Source organism: Rhineura floridana, chromosome 11 (genome assembly GCF_030035675.1).
Source record: "Rhineura floridana isolate rRhiFlo1 chromosome 11, rRhiFlo1.hap2, whole genome shotgun sequence".
Classification (NCBI taxonomy): Eukaryota; Metazoa; Chordata; class Lepidosauria; order Squamata; family Rhineuridae; genus Rhineura; species Rhineura floridana.
This window is the reverse complement of record NC_084490.1, coordinates 18,237,982-18,257,379: the sequence shown is the minus strand read 5'-3', so window position 1 is coordinate 18,257,379 and position 19,398 is coordinate 18,237,982. Positions and strand designations below refer to the sequence as shown.

The following is a 19,398-nucleotide window of genomic DNA, read 5'->3' as shown; positions in this document are numbered from 1 at the left end:
CTGTACGGCGCACGAGCGTATTGTTTTCACAGAGCCGCCGCTTCCATCTATGTACGAGTCACAGCTACGCCCCCATTCCTTCCCCAAAACGCATGCGTATTTTTCTTTGAGACTACGGTGCCAAATTGCTGCACCCCGCATGCGCGTTGAGGAAAGTAGCTTTCAAATTATGCAAATTTTGTAACGTATTGTCACCCAGTCAATTTTTTTTTAAATGATTCTTGATGTTTGCTTAAAAAGAAGCGGGCAGCAGCTACTTGAAAAGAGCACCGGATTGGACAAAAGGGAAGTGTGCGTCATTATGGGTTGTTAATCTGTCAGCCATTTTATCTGCCTTCATATTAGGCAAACTGCGTAATCTGGTTTGTGCGGCAAACACGATGGGCATTTCAATTCAGTGCCTATTAACTTAGCGATCCTAAACTTACATTGGTAAGGAAACTCTATTCAACATTTAGGGATTTGCTTTTGAGAAACATAGAATTGCACTGCAGGGCAGCAATTCAAGTCCCCTTTAATTGGGAGTAAATCCCATTGATCCATAAAACTGGTTAGAAATTCTATGCACCTTCCTAAGTAACATCACAATTCTTAAGATCATAATGCATGCATGTGATCAGAGGTAGTAGGGCCACAAATTTTGTCAAACTGCTTTTTCAGGTATCTTTCACCTATAGCAATTCTTGTGTAAGATACTGTTGGAATTGCTCAAAATTACCACCTAATTTGCCCCAGCTCAGTATAATAATGTTGTAAACTTGCATTTTAGTATGATTTTAAAAACTCGGAATCCTTCAAGCCAGAGGCTTGTGGAAAATTGGTTACTGAAGACTTCTACAAGTCCAACTCAAAAAAATCAAGCAGAAGTATTAAGGAAGGATGTGACAATACCCATACAAGAATCTGATGCATGGTAATTTGTGAGTGCTTCATAAATCGGAATCGACTTGAAGGCAGTCCATTTCCATTTTCACCAAGTATACAGCTTACAAATTGCAGTGGTACAAGTATAACGTGGGTCGAACAGAGTGCATGGCAAAGCAGTCACAAAAATAAGTAAACAAGACATCAAACCCACCAGGAATTCTAGTCAAAATAGTTCTCTATATGGGTGTCTGGTTGAAACGGGTAGCAAATTTGAGCTGAACTAAAAACATTTAGTGCACAAATGTGAGCCTAAGGTTTTCTCAAACTTGCCATGTGATGAAACAGGCATTCTCTGGATAATTGTGGTTGAGGCCTTGCTTGACGAGAGGTGACATTTTGACGAGGTACAGCGAAAAGTCTCAAATCCAATTCCTAATATTCCCATTCTTGCTGAGGCTGTTCAATGGATGGAGGTATGCATGAAAGTCTCAAGAGCAATTTGCATAAAAGAGTAAACTCTCCTATTTGTGGCATCTCATGGTGTCAGCACTAACAATCCCAATCATGTCTACTCAGAAGTTTTATTGGATTTAATAGGGCTTACTCCCAGGCATAGTTGGAATTGCCCAACACTTCATGCTATAGTGACATCATTCCATACTATCAGGGCCCACGCAAATTATCTTTTTCTGTTAAGCTCTAGATCTCAGCACACAGAGTTCACGCTGCACCTCCAGCCAAAATCTGCTGTGGAGCTCGTTCATTTTTCCTAAAACATTTTTAAAGAGGACAGAAACATCAATGTACGATACCGGGCTGAATAATATGGAGCGACAGAGGGGCAGAGAGAGAAAAGGCACATTAATAGCTTTTGCAAGGGAAGATCATACCCGGCGGCCATTTCGTGAAAGGGTACGATGACACTCAATAGAAAAACTAACGGGAAGGGAAAGGAAACAACCGTTACTCGCGCGCGGCCGCCTCGGCACCGGCCAATCAACTTTCTTCTTTAAAAGAAAAAGCCCCACAGTCACAGAGCTCGTCACTCCACCCAATCAGCAAGCACCACACGTGGGGGCCTTTGTACGGTCCCGCGCACGTCGGGAGCGAGGACTGCAGCCCCACCCAATCGCTACCTGCCGCCTTCTCCACACCCCCTCTTCACCACCACCCCGCCCAAAGAGGCTGTGGTGCCGGAGGGGGGGGCGGCGCGCGCGCGCGCCGAGGGGGCCAATCAGCGTGCGCGCCGCGGTTTCCTCGCGCCGCTGCCTCCTCGCTCTATCCCCCCTCCCACCTCACTCCCCCCGCCCGCGCGACGTTGTTGCTGCTCCCCACTCGCTCCCCCCTCCCTTCCCGACCCCCCCTCTCACCGAGCTGAACCCCCCCTCCCCCGCTCGTTGCCGCCGCCATGGACCCGAGCAACTGGAGCAGCTTCATCTTCCAGGTAACCCCCCCTCCCTTTTCCTCCACCTTCCCCCTCCCTTCTCCGCTAAAAAAAAGGGGGGGAGCGCGAGCGGGGAAGGACAGGAGAGCGCAAGCAAGAGCTCTAGGCTCCCCGCTCACACCCTCCCTGCCCCGCCCCTCCCCTCGGGAATCCCAGCGGGCGGGGGCCCTTGCGCGCGCGGGCCAGCAGGGCGCACTCAGCACGCGCTCCCCCCCCCGCCTCGCACTGCCCCAACGGTCACCTCCCTCCGCCCAGCGCTGCCTTGCGCTTCCCTTACCCCCTCGTTCTCTACGCTCTGTGTGCCCAGCCCCTCCCTGCGCCTCGTGCTTCATCTCCCCCTCCCCCCCCACATCAACGGTCACCTCCCTCGCGCTTGCTCTGCCCAGCCCCTCGCACTTCTCCCCCACCTTTTCCCCTGCCAGTTTCTATCTCCGTGCCTTCTCGATCCCACTGCCAGTGATCCTTGCTTTCAAAAATGCCCCCCCAGATACACATGCACTACAACTGCCTCACCCTATATGAGGCGACTCTTCCCCACTCGCACATAATCCTCTCTTCCCATAATGCCCCCTACAAAAGAAAATGTCTTCCTTCCATATTTCTAACCCCCCTAAAAAACCCTGTACCCCCTAGAGGTTCCTACCTTACATCAGTTTGGATTTGGCCACACGTTGCAAAAAGATGCTTCCTTTTTATTTTCTGGCCCCACTATTTACTTACCTTCAGGTGCAAGCACATGAGGTGGCTAGGTGTGACCTTTTAGTGCCAACAGGTGTAGTGTGGATTTTCACCTGTTTCCTGCCTATCTTTATGTGTGAATTCTTCTGGACATAAAAAAAAAATGCAGGAAGATCCTACTACCCTACTCATGATACAAACAGTGGGTATATAGACATGATGGGAGGTATATTACCTCAGATTATTATTCACCCGCCAACTTTTCTAGTGATGGGTCACATGTGGTCAAATCTTGTCTAGATTCCATTAAATCCCCCCCATGTTTTGCTTGCTTCATACTTTACTCAATGCAGTGCACTTCCCCATCCCTTGTAGCTCCTTGTCTTAACCTTCTGCTTCCACTTGAGCCTCTCCTGTAGAGTTTCCACCCTAAACCTGCAGCCCCCATCACCTCCCCTTTCCAGTGTCTGTCCAAAGAATAGTCTCCTGCTGTCTGCTGCTCTCCTCACATTTTACTGGGCAATCACCCTCCCTCTCTTAGCGCTTCCTCTCCTTCTGCCCAGGGTTTCCTCTTTGCAGAGTGCAGCCTAGGCCTTCCCTTTTTTTCCAGATATGTAACCACTTGTACTTCTGACCACCCCTTAGTGTCCATCCTATCTCACCATATGTGGGCTGCCAGATCTGAGACACTGCTCTCCTAGATCCTTATACTTCACCCTCACATGTAGTCTCCTTACCAAAAAAAAATCTGATCCCCTTGTTCCTTTACATTCCAGAATTCCTAGGCATACACCTTACCATAGTGTCTGCTCCTTGGAATCCCTTGCCCACTCCACTGCCCCATTCCCCAAGAAAAGGAGACTCTCCTAGTACATACCCTCTTATATCCCTTTATATCAATATATAAACAGAGCTCATATTGACCCCAAATACAGCCATTCATATGCAGACCCACACCTTAAACCCAGCTTGTTCTTCCACAAACAAGTGTTCCTTCTTTTTCCATGCATCATGGGTTGTATCCAACTAAGTTCTATTTGGAGTAGACCTATTGAAGTTTCAATCAGTCTGATCTGAATATGACTTATATTGGAAATAAACCCATAGTTGTCCCCACTCCTCACTTTCCCATAGCTTCTCCAAACTTGCATATAGTGCTTGTTGTATGGTCCAGACACATGCTGCTCTCTCACAATCTTTCCTCATCCCCTGCAAAAAAGTCATGCTTACTTGTCTAATGTCTTCCCTATTTAAATCCTTCTCTCCCTTCATGTGTGCAGTAAGGCCCCGCTTTTCGGTGGCCTGCTTTTTGGTGTTCCGCTAATACGGCGGCTAAAATTAGAGTAAGGCCCCACTCATATGGTGCTTGTTCCTCTTTTACGGCATTTTTCGGGCGTTGGGCACCATTTTATTGAAGGAGTTCCACTTTTCGGCGGGTTTTGCTTTCAGGCAGGGGTCTGGAACGTAACCCGCTGTATGAGTGGGGCCCTACTGTATCAGCTTCGCAGACTCCCTGAGGAACAACCAAACACATTGACTTCCTATAACTATCCATTTTCTGTATTACTGGCCTTTGATTTTAATATCTTGGATTTCAAACTTGTTGAAGGGTGGGGAGGTTTCTTTTTCTTTTAAGGTTCCTAGTCTCATTTTTTCTTTCTGTCTTTTTAGCAGAGTCATACTCAGAACCCTCTGCAGGTTGGGACCGAAATCCAGTCCAGATTTTTTGCCAGTCAGGGCTGCAGTCAAAGCCCCTTCCAGGTGAGCTCTGTGTGGGCAACAAATGGAGAGCCATAAACCCTTTTGAAAAAAATATAAACTTGAGGCAGTTGCATCTCAGTGCTGGAGACCACAGTTTTTTCCTATGAATTGCCTCTAACTCGAAGGGATTAGCACTGTACAAATACTTGATTTTAAAAATTAATTTCTGTTTCTCTTACTTTAAATATTGTTTTACAGTTATTTAGTTACTCTCAATTATTTGACATCAGTAACTTCATGTTATTTATTTTCAGTATTTATACACCCAATTAACCATGTCCTCTGAGCAGTTCACAAATTAAAACCAATAAAATAGACTATATTCAGTCAACTGAAATCAATACAAAAGCTGCACCAGTACAAAAATTAGCATAAAACAGTGGTGGAATTGAGGCTCTGAAATAATGATTTGGCAAAGACCACCCAATGAAGCTTGGGCTGAGTTTTAAAGCAAAGCACACAGTCTATACCATTATGTTGTTAGAGACTTTCCCCAGTTCTCAGTTACCAAGCCCATGGAGTTAATCTGGTGTACTTCAAGTTTACTCTGAACTAAAGCTTCATGGCAGCTAAGAATTCTGCCTTGGTTATATTTAGATTTGTTTGGGTTTATTTATTTATTACCAGCCCCATATATCTACGACTTGCGTGGGTACCAAATTAAAATAAAACAAATTATTATTTTATATACCCGCTTATAGACAGCTTTATGCTATACACTTTTTCTCAGAAGTAAGTCCCAGCATGTTCAGTGGGGCTTACTCGCAGTAGTCATAGGACTACAGCCTAAGATTGCCCCATCCCAACTCTAGACTTTAAAAAGCAATTTGAACAAACATTTTATTGGGTAATATCCAACTAGGTCACACACAGAGTAGACCCATTGAAATCAATTGACAAGTTACTTTGGTTCATTGATTTTAATGAGTCTATTCTGAGTATGACTAATTTTGATACAACTCATTGTGTTTCTGAAAGCTACCAAAGCTTGGGCGTTGGTAAACCCCCACCAGAGAAAGAGAACTATTTGAATTTGGCTCGTAAGTGGGTACAACCAAGTTAATGCACTAAATTGATTTTAAAATATTGGAAGGAACATAACCAAAACAACTTTTTTAAAAAAGAATGTCAAATCTCTGAAATGCTAGCACAAGATGGAGTTATGTAATGGTTTATCACTTTTTTCTGATAATACCCCTGTGAGGTACGTTACTTGTTTCAGTATACAGAGATTAAGGGATTAGTCCTTCACACATTTTCCTGGGAGTAAGCAATGCTGAACACAGCAAGACTTCTTCCAAGTAACCCTGCCTGGGATCTAGCACATACGACTTGACACGGGTCACAAACAAGTGACTGAACAAGAATTTGAATTCATGTCTCCCCCTTATGTACATGTCTATAGGAGTTTAAAAAAGACTTCAGAATATGGTAGTTGTCATTCCTTGCTTTCTGTAGAAGGGGAAGGCCCTAGAATGATAAGGCTTTTCTTTCAGCCAGCTGTTCCACTATTAAGGGTCTTTTATGGCTTATTTTGTTGTCTGGAGCCTACTTCACCTGAATATGCAAAAGCTTCTCAGTGAAGAAGTTACTTCTGGTTCATACATTGTGGAGTGACGATCCATTAAAAAAAAGTATTTTTTTGTAAATGTAAAAGTTGCAAAGTAAAATGGCTTAGTCTGGCCCCATTTACCAACATGCTTGCACTGAAATTTGTTTAAATTGTTAGCATTTTAAAATGAATGCTTTCCTAGATTTTTAACAGGTCCAAACACATTTTTCTCTGACCCTATAATTTGCTTCTCTTTTGAAAAGTCAGGTAAAGAAGACCAAACTGGTATCTAAAAAGGTTCTTGCCTCAGATATCTACATTTCTTGGAGAGCTTTGTAAATAAACTTTGTAAATAAGTCCACAAAAGTTGCTATCCTGCAGTTATTTTTGCTTGTATGCTAGGGATGGCAGAAGAACAGAGAGCTTTGTCCCTCCTTGATCATTTGGCTGTATTTCTATGCTAGGTGCAGAGCAGAGATGGAAAGTTCCTTTCCTCCACCAGATTGCTCATTGGATTTCAAAGAATCCTGTCTCACTTAGGGCTACCAGGCTAGTACTTAAATACTACAGTGTTGTATTAGCCAGATAGTTAACTAGAAGCTGTAGACAGAATTTCTTTGCTAATTTTTATTATCTTCTGCTCTTACACGGAGCTTCCAGTGGTTTCCCATCCAAGAGAATGATCAGGTCCACACTTGTTTAGCTTCAGAAATGCTGTAGTCTCAGAGGCTCCCACACCAATCACAGGCATCAGCTTTAAGGGCTTACGATTATATGTATGGTTAGGATGGAGAGCATATATTTTGTTAGGCTGAAAGTTGTCCCAGATAAAGTTTCTGTAATCCAGGCTTGTGAATAGCTGTCTTTGACAGGCAGGCAACCAGCAGGATAGATTTTATAAACCAGAAGGTGGTTGTCCTTCCCCGCCTTTCAGTGTGCAGATGCATGAGTGCAAATGGTTTAGTAGTTTTTGTGGACTAATTTGCAAGGTTGATCTAATCTTTAAAATATTTTTGGAAACTGTCTAAGGCTGCAATCCAATACATGCTTATCAAATTTGCAGATGATACAAAATTGGGGGGCACAGCTAATACCGTGGAAGACAGAAACAAAATTCAAAGGGACCTTGATAGGCTGGAGCATTGGGCTGAAACAACAATGAAATTCAACAGGGATAAATGCAAAGTTCTACACTTAGGAAAAAGAAACCAAATGCACAGTTATAAGATGGGGGATACTTGGCTCAGCAATATGACATGTGAGAAGGATCTTGGAATTGTAGTTGATCACAAGCTGAATATAAGCCAACAGTGTGATGTGGCTGCAAAAAGGGCAATTGCTATATTAGGCTGCATTAACAGAAGTATAGTTTCCAAATCGCCTGAAATATTAGTTCCCCTCTATTCAGCACAGGTTAGGCCTCATCTCGAGTACTGTGTCCAGTTCTGGTCTCCGCACTTCAAGAAGGATGCAGACAAACTGGAACAGGTTCAGAGGAGGGCAACAAGGATGATCAGGGGACTAGAAACCAAGCCCCATGAAGAGAGACTGAAAGAACTGGGCATGTTTAGCCTGGAGAAAAGAAGACTGAGGGGAGATATGATAGCGCTCTTCAAGTACCTGAAAGGTTGTCACACAGAGGAGGGCTGGGATCTCTTCTCGATCATCTCGGAGTGCAGGACACGGAATAATGACCTCAAGTTGCAGGAAGCCAGATTTCGACTGAACATCAGGAAAAATGTCCTAGCTGTTAGAGCCATACGATAATGGAACCAATTACCTAGAGAGGTAGTGGGCTCTCCAACACTGGACAAGAGGCAGCTGGACAGCCATCTGTCGGGAATGCTTTGATTTGGATTCCTGCATTGAGCAGGGGGTTGGACTTGATGGCCTTATAGGCCCCTTCCAACTCTACTACTCTATGATTCTATGTCTACTCAGAAGTAAGCTCCACTGGGTTAAGCGTGTATTGGATTGCAGCCTAAGCCTGTTAATTTATGAGCCAATACACAGATATGAGTGGATTGTACCTATACTAAGAAAAAAACTAAATAATTTGGAATGGGAAAGGGGGGTCACTTTATATTCAGTGCCATTTTAAAAATATTAAGCTTAATAAGTATTATACCCTTTATTCCCAGATTCATGCATTCTGCAAGCTAACTTAAAAACTGATCCACCTTGCGGGTAGAGAAGAATATGATTAATGAAAACCGATTAGTTTCTGCAACACTTTGGGTGGAGTCAGGATGAAGCTTCCAGTACCCTTGAGCTGGTGGTACTGTAATATATTATGAACTAGATTTTCAAGACTTAGTAAGAAATACTAGAATCTTCACTTTACAGTGCAATGGTATCGATAAAAGCAGACCTCTCCAACCCTGAGATGCCCAGCAATTTAACTTGAATCATCACCTCCACTGAATACTTATGTTTGTAGCCAGTACTCCTGCTTGAACTTCACCTCCAACACATGGTAATGCCTCCCTCCCTCCCTCCCTCCCTCCCTCCAACTGAACCATGGATTTCATATTCCCATCCCTCAGAAGGATCACCAAACATGTCAGTGGTCCCATCCTCTATACATTAAGGTGCATTAAGTGTCGCTCAGGTGTGTACACACACACACACACTTTGAAATTGGGGAGTCAAGTTATGGCAGCTCCAAAGGGGAGGAGCTGTCCCAGGGAGTGCTGCAAGATGTGGCTTGCTCTCTCTAGCTAGACTCCAGCTTGGAGTTCAACCAGTATAAACAGTGGGGAGGCTCTCCTTGCTTATTTCTCACCTACACACACACACACTCTCCATCTAATAAGTCCAGCTTTGTATGGAGGAAGTACTCCGTGTTTGGGAGAGGGCATATTATCTGGAAAAGTAGGAATGGGATGGTCCTCATGACACTACCATCCTTCTTGTCCATATAGCCATTTCTCCTTTTCTGGCATCTACGTATGCCAAAAGACAGTTATTCTTATTCCATGGGTATTACAATGCATGATGCTTTTGTTCCTCATGCTGCATATGTTATTAATTGTGAAATTCAATGGTAACATGGCCACTGATATCTCCTTTGGTAAAGAAACACCCACCATTGTCTGAGTTGTGGGAAATTTTTAAGTACTATTCTGAGAGCAGAAGAGATGGTCCACACAGGTGTCCTCATATAATACTACTATAAAGACCCAATATTTGATTGACACTTATTCCATAGCATTTGTGACCTACTAATTAATCCAGCCCTCCTTAGTCACGTCCTAAGCAAATTGATTAAATAAGAGATGGCTGCTTTTGAAGTGGGAATTTACAACTCTTCCCCCCGCCCTGTACGTTATTACATACTGCAGGCGTTCATGATTAGTTGTTCATTATTGTGTTTTTCAATTATGAAATCTCTTTTCTATTCAGACTGCCACCACAACAGCCCCTCCCCAACAGACAACCACCCCTGCTGAATCTCTCCAAGTGGACCTCCTGCCTGTCTTGGCTGCAGCCCAGGAAACAGCAGCTGCTGCTGCTGTGGTTGCTGCCGCTACTGGTTCCGCACCATCTGCTTCCACAGTAGACACGGCTGCCTTGAAACAGCAGCAGCCTTCTGCCTCTGAGGGTGGTGGTGGTCAAGTAGCACCAGCCACGCAAACTACCCAAGCCCCTACCCCCCAGGCAGCTTCTGCCACGCCACAGCCAGGTGAGGCCCAGAAGAAGCCCAAGAGTAAAGGGCCCTACATCTGCTCCCTGTGTGCTAAAGAATTCAAAAATGGCTACAACCTGCGGCGCCATGAAGCCATTCACACGGGGGCCAAAGCTTCTCGCGCTGGACCCACGACCATGAAGATGCCCACCATGGTTCCCCTCAGCTTGCTTAGTGTTTCTGCCATCGGTGGGACAACCCCCGGAACACCTGCTTCTGCTGAAGGTGCAGGAAACACAGCAGGGTCAGGAGCAGGGCTGGTGACCACTACAGCATCAGGCAAACGCATCCGGAAGAACCATGCATGTGAAATGTGTGGGAAAGCCTTCCGGGACGTCTACCATCTCAATCGGCATAAGTTGTCGCATTCAGATGAGAAGCCCTACCAGTGTCCTGTCTGCCAGCAGCGGTTCAAGCGGAAGGACCGCATGAGCTATCACGTCCGTTCGCATGATGGTGCTGTGCACAAGCCGTACATCTGCAGCCACTGCGGGAAGAGTTTCTCTCGGTACGAGGGATTCAGGGGTGTAGGGAGGAGGCAGTTCAGAGGGAGATTGTTGCAGGGCTTACACGAGGAGGCTGGCTTTTAGAAAGAGTACTTTCCATTCTGATAAAGAATAAACTTTAGTAGACAACATTCTGAACCAAGATGAATTGGAGGGCGTTGTAGTATAACATTCTAGAAGTTACAGTTAACTGATCTAGGGAAGTCTATGGGTCAGATCAGCCCCCCTCCCCTTTACAATTCTGCCATAACTGTCATTGGATTCCTCCAGGCCTCATCTTGACTACTTTGATCATGTAAGAGGTTTTTTAAGGGACACCAGCAGATGCTGGTTCCATGAGAGGTCTCCAGAACAGTAAACACCACATGGGAAACCACACCAATCCCTCACCAGTTCTGTTCCTAGCATCAGCTTCCTCCTTGGAATTCTAATATACCAATCCAGCTAAACAAACATGAGTGAAAGAAAGAGAAGGGGAGGTATGTGAAAGCACGTGTTTTCTTAGTTGTGGTCCACTGGCTAATTTTAAATTGGCAGTGTATAACACAAACAAAAACTTCCCACATCCTGCCAGTAGTTCTTTTGTATCATAATATCAAACAATATGTTAGGCAGTTTTCTTTTTTGACTATAAATTGGCACCTGTTAATCTGCTGAGGTTGAGGCAACTTGACAGAAATGTGAGGTAAGTGTGGAACTTCAAAGAACCTGTGCAAAAGTACAACAGTTGGCTTTCCTAAAGTATTGAAAAAGGAACAACACAACATAAATGAAACCCCACAATTTAATATTACCCATATCAGGCCAAGTTCATACATGCAGAAATAGCATAAGGCACAATCCTTCCCAAACTTTGTCACTTCAGACAACAGGTGAAGTGCTCCATATTTCAGTGTCCCTCCATGGTGTTTTTTTTAAATTCCCTGTATATACTGCACTAACATGTCAGGAAGAAGCTATAAGCTTTCTTGCCATGCTAGCATTGCATTGTTTAGGGGGAGGGGTTTGTTTTAATGTGAAAGTGTGTTCAAACATGTAGTCCCCACCTGCAGTGTGAAGTATACTGTCCAAGAGAGGCCAGACCCTGTGCAATTTCTACACATTTGAACTGGTTCTCAGATAGACAATGAGGTCAGTTTGTGGGGTAAAGAAACATCACACTTCCAGAACTAAACTCTTGGAGATGTATTTAGTAATGGCATTGTGACACCATCCTAGCAGCTAGCCTATAAGTATCCATGTACAGATTAAAAGATTCGGTTACTGCAAAATATTTTCCAGTGCAATATATTGCACAGAAGTAATAGAACCTGAAGAACTGAGAGAGCCACAAAGGAATAAAGAATCTGGAGTATTTTCCACAGTCTAAAATACTGAAACTGCAAGTTAGAATGTAGCTTATAAGAGGAAGAAATTCATGGGGCTGGCATGAGCATAAGTGAAGAACCTGTTTGAAACCATAGTTTGCCTAAAGGCAAGTGCAAAACATCAGGGATGTTTGTATTCTGTAGCAGAATTACCAAAATCCCACTATATACAAATTAGGCATGTTGTAAATTATTTTCTTAAAATTTCAAATGTTGAATGTTTTGGCGGAGACTGCAATAGCAAATACAGAGTTTGGGATAGATGGGGATTATTTATTAAATTTGTATCCTGCCTTTCAACAAGCAGTCACTGTCCTATTTCTTGATTTTCAGATGCTGCTTCTGTACTTTTACGCTCTCTGCAGCCTCAATGAGTAAAAGCTTTATTTTAAAAAGAAATAAACCACACACACACGGGACAAATTCTTCTGATAGACACATCAGATGAACTCACAGCTTTAAAAGTTATATTTTTACTTGACCCATAATAATGTGGATATCAAATGGTTCAGTTTCTAGGATTTAGATTTTCAAATATATAATTCTTCAGCAAGAACATAACAATTGGAAGGAAAAGCAGGAAAGAAACATGGAATAATAGTTACAGAAGTTAGCTGTATAGAACTGACGAGGTTTCTCTCCCTTTTGTTTCTGGGCTTTTACCACAGTTGCCTTTAATGTTTGCCAGCTTTTCTCTACAGCCTTAAAGGCAATATGCTTTCTCTAAGATCTCAAAACTATTTCAATGCGTACTCAGGTTCTCTGCATGGACCTGCAGTTTCATGGAAAACCAATAACAGTCCTCAGAATGTAAGGAAGAAAATGGAAAGGAAATTAATTAGTCATTAATTACCCCATGACTTTTAGATGTTCCTGTAAGCATCTAGAGAAAGTATGAATATGCTCAAGATTTCTGTTCTGACATTGCTCCTTGCATAAACAAGAGCATGAAAACATCTATTGTTTCTGTCCAAAAATTATAGTGTCTTTCCTGGCTTCAGCTGCTAGAGGCCATAGTTAAATTTTCAAGCTTCTGACCTGCAATAATAAAGGACTAAAAAACATTGACTTCTAAAGAAATAACTTTTAAAATGAAACCTGAGAACTGTCTGTCTACTGTGATTTTTTTAAAGCAACTCTCAAAAACACAAGTGTTAGTGTGGTCTGAGTATACACATATATACAGACACACACTGGGGAGGCACAAGGAACTACATAAAATATAGAAGACCTGTCACCTGACTGCAAAAAATTCTTTCTACACCCTTTTTGTTTATTTCCTTGTGCAGAGACTGCTTGAATGTATTCACAATTTCTTTTCATCACCATGAGGGCTAGAAATGAAAACAGAAATTTGCTCTAGGCAAGCTGGCTTACACATTCAAAGTTAAATCCAATTACTCCCATTTCTGAACACTGCACTTTCTAACATTTTCAAATAGGTGACGACCTCCCTTAGTTCTAAGTTTACTGCTTCTAGTTTCATACTGATTTCTGATGGAGGATTCCCTATAAATCAACTGGGTTCTTAGGTGTCAAATTCTTTTCTGACTTGTTTTCCAGCTAAGATTTTATCACTTGTTTTCTATCTGTGACTAATCTATGACTCATTAATAAACAATTAAGTAGATGACTTCCCCAAGAATCATTCTGTAAGCACACGGTCTCCCTCACATTAGTGAATGCTTCAGACAGATGCTGTGTATATTCAGAATTAAGCCTATTAAAACTATAGCTGTCACTTTTTAATGGCAGACTTCTTGCTCTTTTAACAGCTGCAAGATAACAAGCATATACGAGGTACAACTTTACCCAAAGTAGTATAGGCTCCTATTTCTGTTGAATATCTACCTATTTGAACCTGTTAAAAGCACAGAAGCTTTACCAATAAAAAAGAAAAAATGGGCAGGGCAAACTGTCTCTAGAAGACATTCAAAAATTGCAACATAGTTATTTTAAATTTTTAATTACACAAAGATTCCTTGACTGAATTTTTATGTGGAGACATGTAGAGTCTACCCAGGCCTATATAGAGAATAGGTATAGTCTGGGATTGAGAAGGAAAAGGATACCGAATTTAAGAATGAGGGGGGAAAGGGGATTTATAATGGGGAATGAAAGCAGGTTCCTCAAGACTAGATGACTTACTTTAATATTTTCTCTTCCACAGTCCGGACCATTTGAATAGCCACGTGCGGCAAGTCCACTCGACGGAGAGGCCCTTCAAATGTGAGGTACTTTCTCCCGTTGGCAGTATTGCTGTATCAACTCTCTCCCACCCCCCTTTCTTTGTCCCCAAGAATCTGTGGCCAAGTTTCTGGTGTAAAAGAGAGCAAAGTTCAGGTACCCTGTACTTAAAGAAAACTTTGCATGCGTTTCAGTCTCTTCATCTCTGCTTGCCTTGGGAAACAGGCCATTGGAGACAAAAATCTTCTTGCCATGATTCATTTGCCCCTATCTCTGCAGACATGTGAAGCAGCCTTTGCTACCAAGGATCGGCTGCGTGCTCACACAGTTCGTCATGAGGAGAAGGTGCCATGTCATGTATGTGGAAAGATGCTGAGCGCTGCCTACATCACAGACCACATGAAAGTACACAGCCAAGGGCCGAATCACGTCTGTGAACTGTGCAACAAAGGTAAGAGGACAAGGCTACATGTGAAAAAGCATCTAGAAATGAGAAGAAAATATGTATCAGGCTTGCTTGAGGAATGATAGCAGCTGCACAGTACAATCTGGTATAGGTTTAATCAGAATTAAGACCCACTAGGTTTTAATGGGGCTTACTCCCAGCTAACTTGAACTCAGCCAAACAGCCTTGGTGGTGACCCACCAGAGACTTGCAAGGAGGGGATTACTACCCACCTGACAGGCCACAGTACATGGTTGGTGGGCTGCCATTCATCTTGGTAAGTCAGAAGTTGAAAATGCCTGCTTTAGCAGTAGCAAGCTGCATTTGAAATCCTTTACATGTGGGACCAAACTTGTTCTCTGTGAGTGTTAATTACAGAATTGCAGGAGACGCCTGGCTTGCTATCAATATGTAATAATGTCTTTGAAACAAGTCGCATTTGAAGGACCAACATAAGACCAAACAACTTTTTTTTTCCTTTGGTATTCAGCTGTTGCTCAAGCTTCCTGTTTTGTATCATAACTACAACAAGCAAACTGCTTGGCAAGACAGCTGGCTCTTAATATTTTTCCCCATTTACATGGCCAAGCATCTCCTTAGTTCCATTTCATCACAAGCTTAAATGGCTTCACTGTGCTGTGCAAGTGAATGATGGGATGATTTACTGTAATTGATTAGCTTTGCTAATCTTCCATATAATATATAGATGCAATCCAATGAGCAGATAGGTAACTAAAAGTTATTAAAAGCAGACTCACTAATGTCTGAAGTGCATGTATCTATTACAACTTTATCCATCTGACATACTTATTATCCTGCCCATCTTTTTTTAGAGAGAACGTATCTTAAAATATTAATCAAAACTGACTGGATAATGTATAGGCTAGTGAGAAACAGTCAAAAGTCAGAGTAGAATTTTTTTTTAAGCTGTCCTTTTCCTTTTTGGTGACTCCTGGATTATCTTTTTGGATAATGTGCATAATTCATTACGCTTTACCCATATATTTAAAATAAAATTAACATATTATAGATAACTGGATTCTCAAAAGCATAAAGCAACGGTTTTACTGTTAATCACTTCCTAGATTAATGCTTTAAGTATTTAATAATGAATTGGATTTTGCAGATAATATAGATAGCATAGCTCTACTGAAGAATGGGTGGGGAAAGTCCACTAAGTTCTTCTCTTCTAGCCATTTCTGGTCTAGGATTGCAGCTCTGATAGCTTTGTGTTAAGAGTCTTACGTTCCTCATATTGATTTCCTCAGTGCCCAGATGCAGCTGCCCCTAGGATGGGGTCTGCTGTTCATACAGGGATAGTTTGCCTGGTAGCAAGATGCAGCCATCTCTGGAGTGGAGAAGCTGCTTCTTCATCAGGGAGGCCTGTTGCAATGGATCCTTCACTAGAAGTCAAGACGCAGCCGCCTCTAGGGTGAGGCACAGCCAAGCATTACAGGACACTGGAGTACGCTTTCACTAGGCCGGACACTGACCTGGCTGGTTTTTGTCCTTCTCCCCCTCCCGTAGGGTTCACCACAGCGGCCTACCTCAGGGTCCACGCGGTCAAGGACCACGGACTGGCCGCCCCGCGGCTGGAGCGTTTCCTTTGCAAGCTGTGTGGCGTGCACTGCAAGACCCCGGCTCAGCTCAACGGGCATCTGCAGACACACGCAGGAGAAGGGGCTGCAGCCACTGAGGGCCAACCGCTGCGGTGAAACGCTGGCCGGGCCACCAGGCAAGAGCCAATTCCTTCTGTCCTGGGGAATGGGGAGGGGAAGCCCATCTGTCCCATAGGGTATCCAGGTGTCCTTGTATTATCAGTGGGAAAGGAAAAACCCCATCTCCCCTGGGGCGGCTGCATCCTAAATTAGCATCCCTCTGCCAGCTTTTTAAGTGTCTGTCTAGGTTTGGATGCTTATGTGTGTCTCAGGATCCTTCTTCAGGTTAATTTTTCAAAGACAAGTTTTGAGCTTTCATTAAAAAAAGGCATACATTATCCTTTGAATGTTTTATTTATCTGAATGTTGTTGTAAGGGAATCCTGATATTTTTCGAAGTCAGTAGAGTTCTCACATCTTAACAAGAAATACAGAAAGGACCACCAGAAATATCTTGCAGTTAGCAACAGATATGGCGCATTGATGCGTGTTTTGTATCCTTTCTGCCCTTAGCAACTTTGCCTCCTGCCAAACATTATACATAGCTGTTGCTTTTGAGATACCACTGATCATGGGATACCAGTAAAGGAGTCAATTCCCATGAGATACTGTAGTGTAATGGGAGATTTCCCAGCCCCATTCACTGCTATGGATGTGTTTCTGTATGCTGGACCGAATCATACATCTGCAAGAACTATGGGAGCTGAAGTCCCCTGGGGAAAATTTCTGATGAAAGTTTAACCTTTATTATTTATTACAACAGGAATTACTGCCACTTTTTCATAACTGAAATCTTGCAAAATTATGTAATAAACTGCATTGTCTTCATAGGGAGGTCTCAAAAATTTCAAGTTAGCCGTAGCCAGTCCTTTCATCACTGTATAATTTAATATATGTGAATCTAAGATGCTTAATTTTCCAGCCTTTTAAGGAAGGGAATTTCCTTGCAAGACATGGATAAATATGTACTTTGGAGGAAGGCGCAGCTGCATCCATCTCTTCTTTACCACATGAAACTAGCTGTGTCTTCTACTCGAGCACTCCAGTTTAATGCAGGAGAGGGTAGAAGGAAGCAAGCTACAAGTCTGTGTTAATAAAAGGATTTTTTTTTTTTTGCACAATGAAGATCCTGAGGGTGAGAAACACATTTGACATTGTACATCTGTCTTCCTCCACAGGTACGGGTGAGGTCTGCCCCCTCGCGGCAGCCGTCTCGGCCCCACCTCCTGCCGCCGTTACGGTGCTGCCCATGGAGGGCGCTTCAGTTGTGAGCCAAGCCCTCCCCACACAGCCCTGGTGATTTCTGGGAGTGGGGAGGCAGAAGCCGACCCTCCCAGTCCCAAACCCTCTCCCTCACTGGCAGCTGGAGCCTCCAAGCCCAGATGGATATGCAGTGGCCATATTTGGGTGTCTAATTTAATGGTGGTTTCATTCATTCTCTCCCCTGCCTGTGCTCATAAAATAGTGGTGCTGGGAAAGCACCTGCCCAGTCAAGGCAGCAGCTCTTGTTCAGAGGGCCATGGAAGGGCTTTGTGTGCATTCAGAGAGCACCCTCATTTTATTGACTCCCCTGCTCTAGTACCCTTAATGTCTAGCCCCACAACAGTCCCATAATCCATGCACCCTCCCCCTGTCCTTAGCCAAATAGCTATAGTCTTTGTCACCATAAGTCTCTTCCTCATTCCAGCAGTGCCCCCTATTGCCCCCAAGACAGCTACACAAAAAGAGTGAGACAATGGGACAAAAGACTTAATCAGCTTAGCTCAGGAACAGAAAGGAAGGCTCAAGACTGGGATAGCTGTGGAACAAAATTATGGGGCAAGATTGCAGCTGGAGGAGTTGGCCAAAGCTGGGAATAATGGGGTGTTGGTTGAGGGGTTGACAGAGCTTGGGAAGTCCAAAGAGAAGTTAGAAGGGGGGTGAAAATCAGGATTGAGGGGCATCGTTGATGCCAGGAACTCAAGTCTGGGGTGGCGGGGGGCTGTAGTGGGATGGGATGGAGAACAGCTGGATTTCTCCATGGCTTCAGTGTGGAATGAATGCCCTCCATTCCCCTGCTAAGGAGCTGCTCTGAATTCCCCTCCTTGCCCAACCGCCTCATTCTTCTGTGGTGTCTGTTTTAATGCTCCATTCCCTCAGCTTCTCTTGTGATTCGTGTTCCAAGCGTGTCAGCCCTCTACAATAAGCATTGATGCCCCACCTGCTGAAAACCTTCCTTGTTGCATGCAACCCCCACAGTTTGGGGTTAGAGTCCTTGCTTTTTTGTATTATATATATTAAAAAAAATCACCTGGCATTTAAAATAAACCCCCTTTGTGTTTTTTTGTTTTTGTTTTGTTAACAAAATGTAATGAAGCAGTGTCCATCTATCCTCTTTCCCTGTTCCCTTCCTCCCATTTTCTTCCCTCTTCTGTGCACCCTTTCTGGATCTGTGTCTTGACAGCGAAAGATTTTAGTAAAAACATTGAAGGAAAAAAAATCATACTTTTGTCTGTTTATTGTTAGACTGTTGCTGTGTCACTTTGAGTGTAAAAGAAAAGTATTGCATTTGCTGGTATCTCTTGCACTGTCCATCTCCTTACACCATCAGAATCTTCTTCATGGACCTTTATGGCCATTGAAAATGCCTAGTGGATCTGGCATCAGGTCACAAATCTCAGCTCTTAAGTGGGTTTCCCAAAACACTTCCTTGTTTCCTGTGATTACCTAGGCAGATTTCTTCTCTTTTTTATTGTTGCTGCATCTAACTCCTCTTTGTAGGAGAAGGAGCAAGGGCTGTCTTGTGGTTGGACATCTGGGGGGTGGGATTGCTTGCAGGCTGGCAAAAGCATCAGCAAATACTGCACCAGAGCTGTGCCATGGTGTGAGGCGGGTTAATTTGTGGGCTCTTTTCTCCCTCCCTTGTGCAGCAGCTGGGGCAGGTTATAAATAATTGATGAGAAACTGGAAGGGAGAGATTTTATATAATTTTCTCTTGGAGGAGGGAGTGCTGTGGAGGCAGGATTCCCTCAAAACACATTGGTGCAGAAAATATCCCACATAAGCTTACTGAGCTCAGTTGGGTGGAGGCACAATTTCCCTCCCTCCTTTTCCCAGCCTGGGATCCCCTTCAGTCCTGTACTCTAAAGTCCCACCCATGGGGTGTTCTCTAGCACCCTTCAGTCCCATCTACCTGCTCCATTTTTATTCAGCACACGTCTGTGTCTCTGGGCAGTCCCAGAGGGGATGGTGGCAGTGGTGCTGGAA

At 43.6% G+C, this 19,398-nt stretch overlaps 1 protein-coding gene across 5 annotated transcripts; it reads left to right on the top strand.

Annotated features, from left to right (window-relative positions):
- Positions 1–1,918: 1,918 nt before the first annotated feature.
- Positions 1,919–18,625, top strand: MAZ (MYC associated zinc finger protein). Of its 5 annotated transcripts, none has more exons than XM_061591057.1 (7): positions 1,919–2,311; positions 4,664–4,750; positions 9,708–10,498; positions 14,034–14,097; positions 14,330–14,501; positions 16,023–16,230; positions 17,331–17,418. In XM_061591057.1, exons 1-6 carry the CDS (start codon positions 2,276–2,278, stop codon positions 16,208–16,210), a joined length of 1,338 nt encoding a protein of 445 aa, XP_061447041.1. In that variant the 5' UTR covers positions 1,919–2,275; the 3' UTR covers positions 16,211–16,230; positions 17,331–17,418. The 5 variants fall into 5 exon arrangements, with proteins under 5 accessions (XP_061447041.1, XP_061447039.1, XP_061447044.1 ...); XM_061591055.1 differs by having other exon boundaries at positions 1,920–2,311; positions 4,661–4,750; XM_061591059.1 differs by lacking the exon at positions 1,919–2,311 and adding an exon at positions 8,649–8,778 and having other exon boundaries at positions 4,660–4,750.
- The last annotated feature ends 773 nt before the right edge of the window (positions 18,626–19,398 follow it).

Excerpts from the sequence above, each read along its gene's own strand:
- MAZ (XM_061591055.1), top strand. The coding sequence starts at position 2,276 with ATGGACCCGAGCAACTGGAGCAGCTTCATCTTCCAG. Across the intron at positions 4,751-9,707 it reads GCAGTCAAAGCCCCTTCCAG|ACTGCCACCACAACAGCCCC; the intron begins GTGAGCTCTGTG and ends TTTTCTATTCAG. Across the intron at positions 14,098-14,329 it reads AGAGGCCCTTCAAATGTGAG|ACATGTGAAGCAGCCTTTGC; the intron begins GTACTTTCTCCC and ends CTATCTCTGCAG.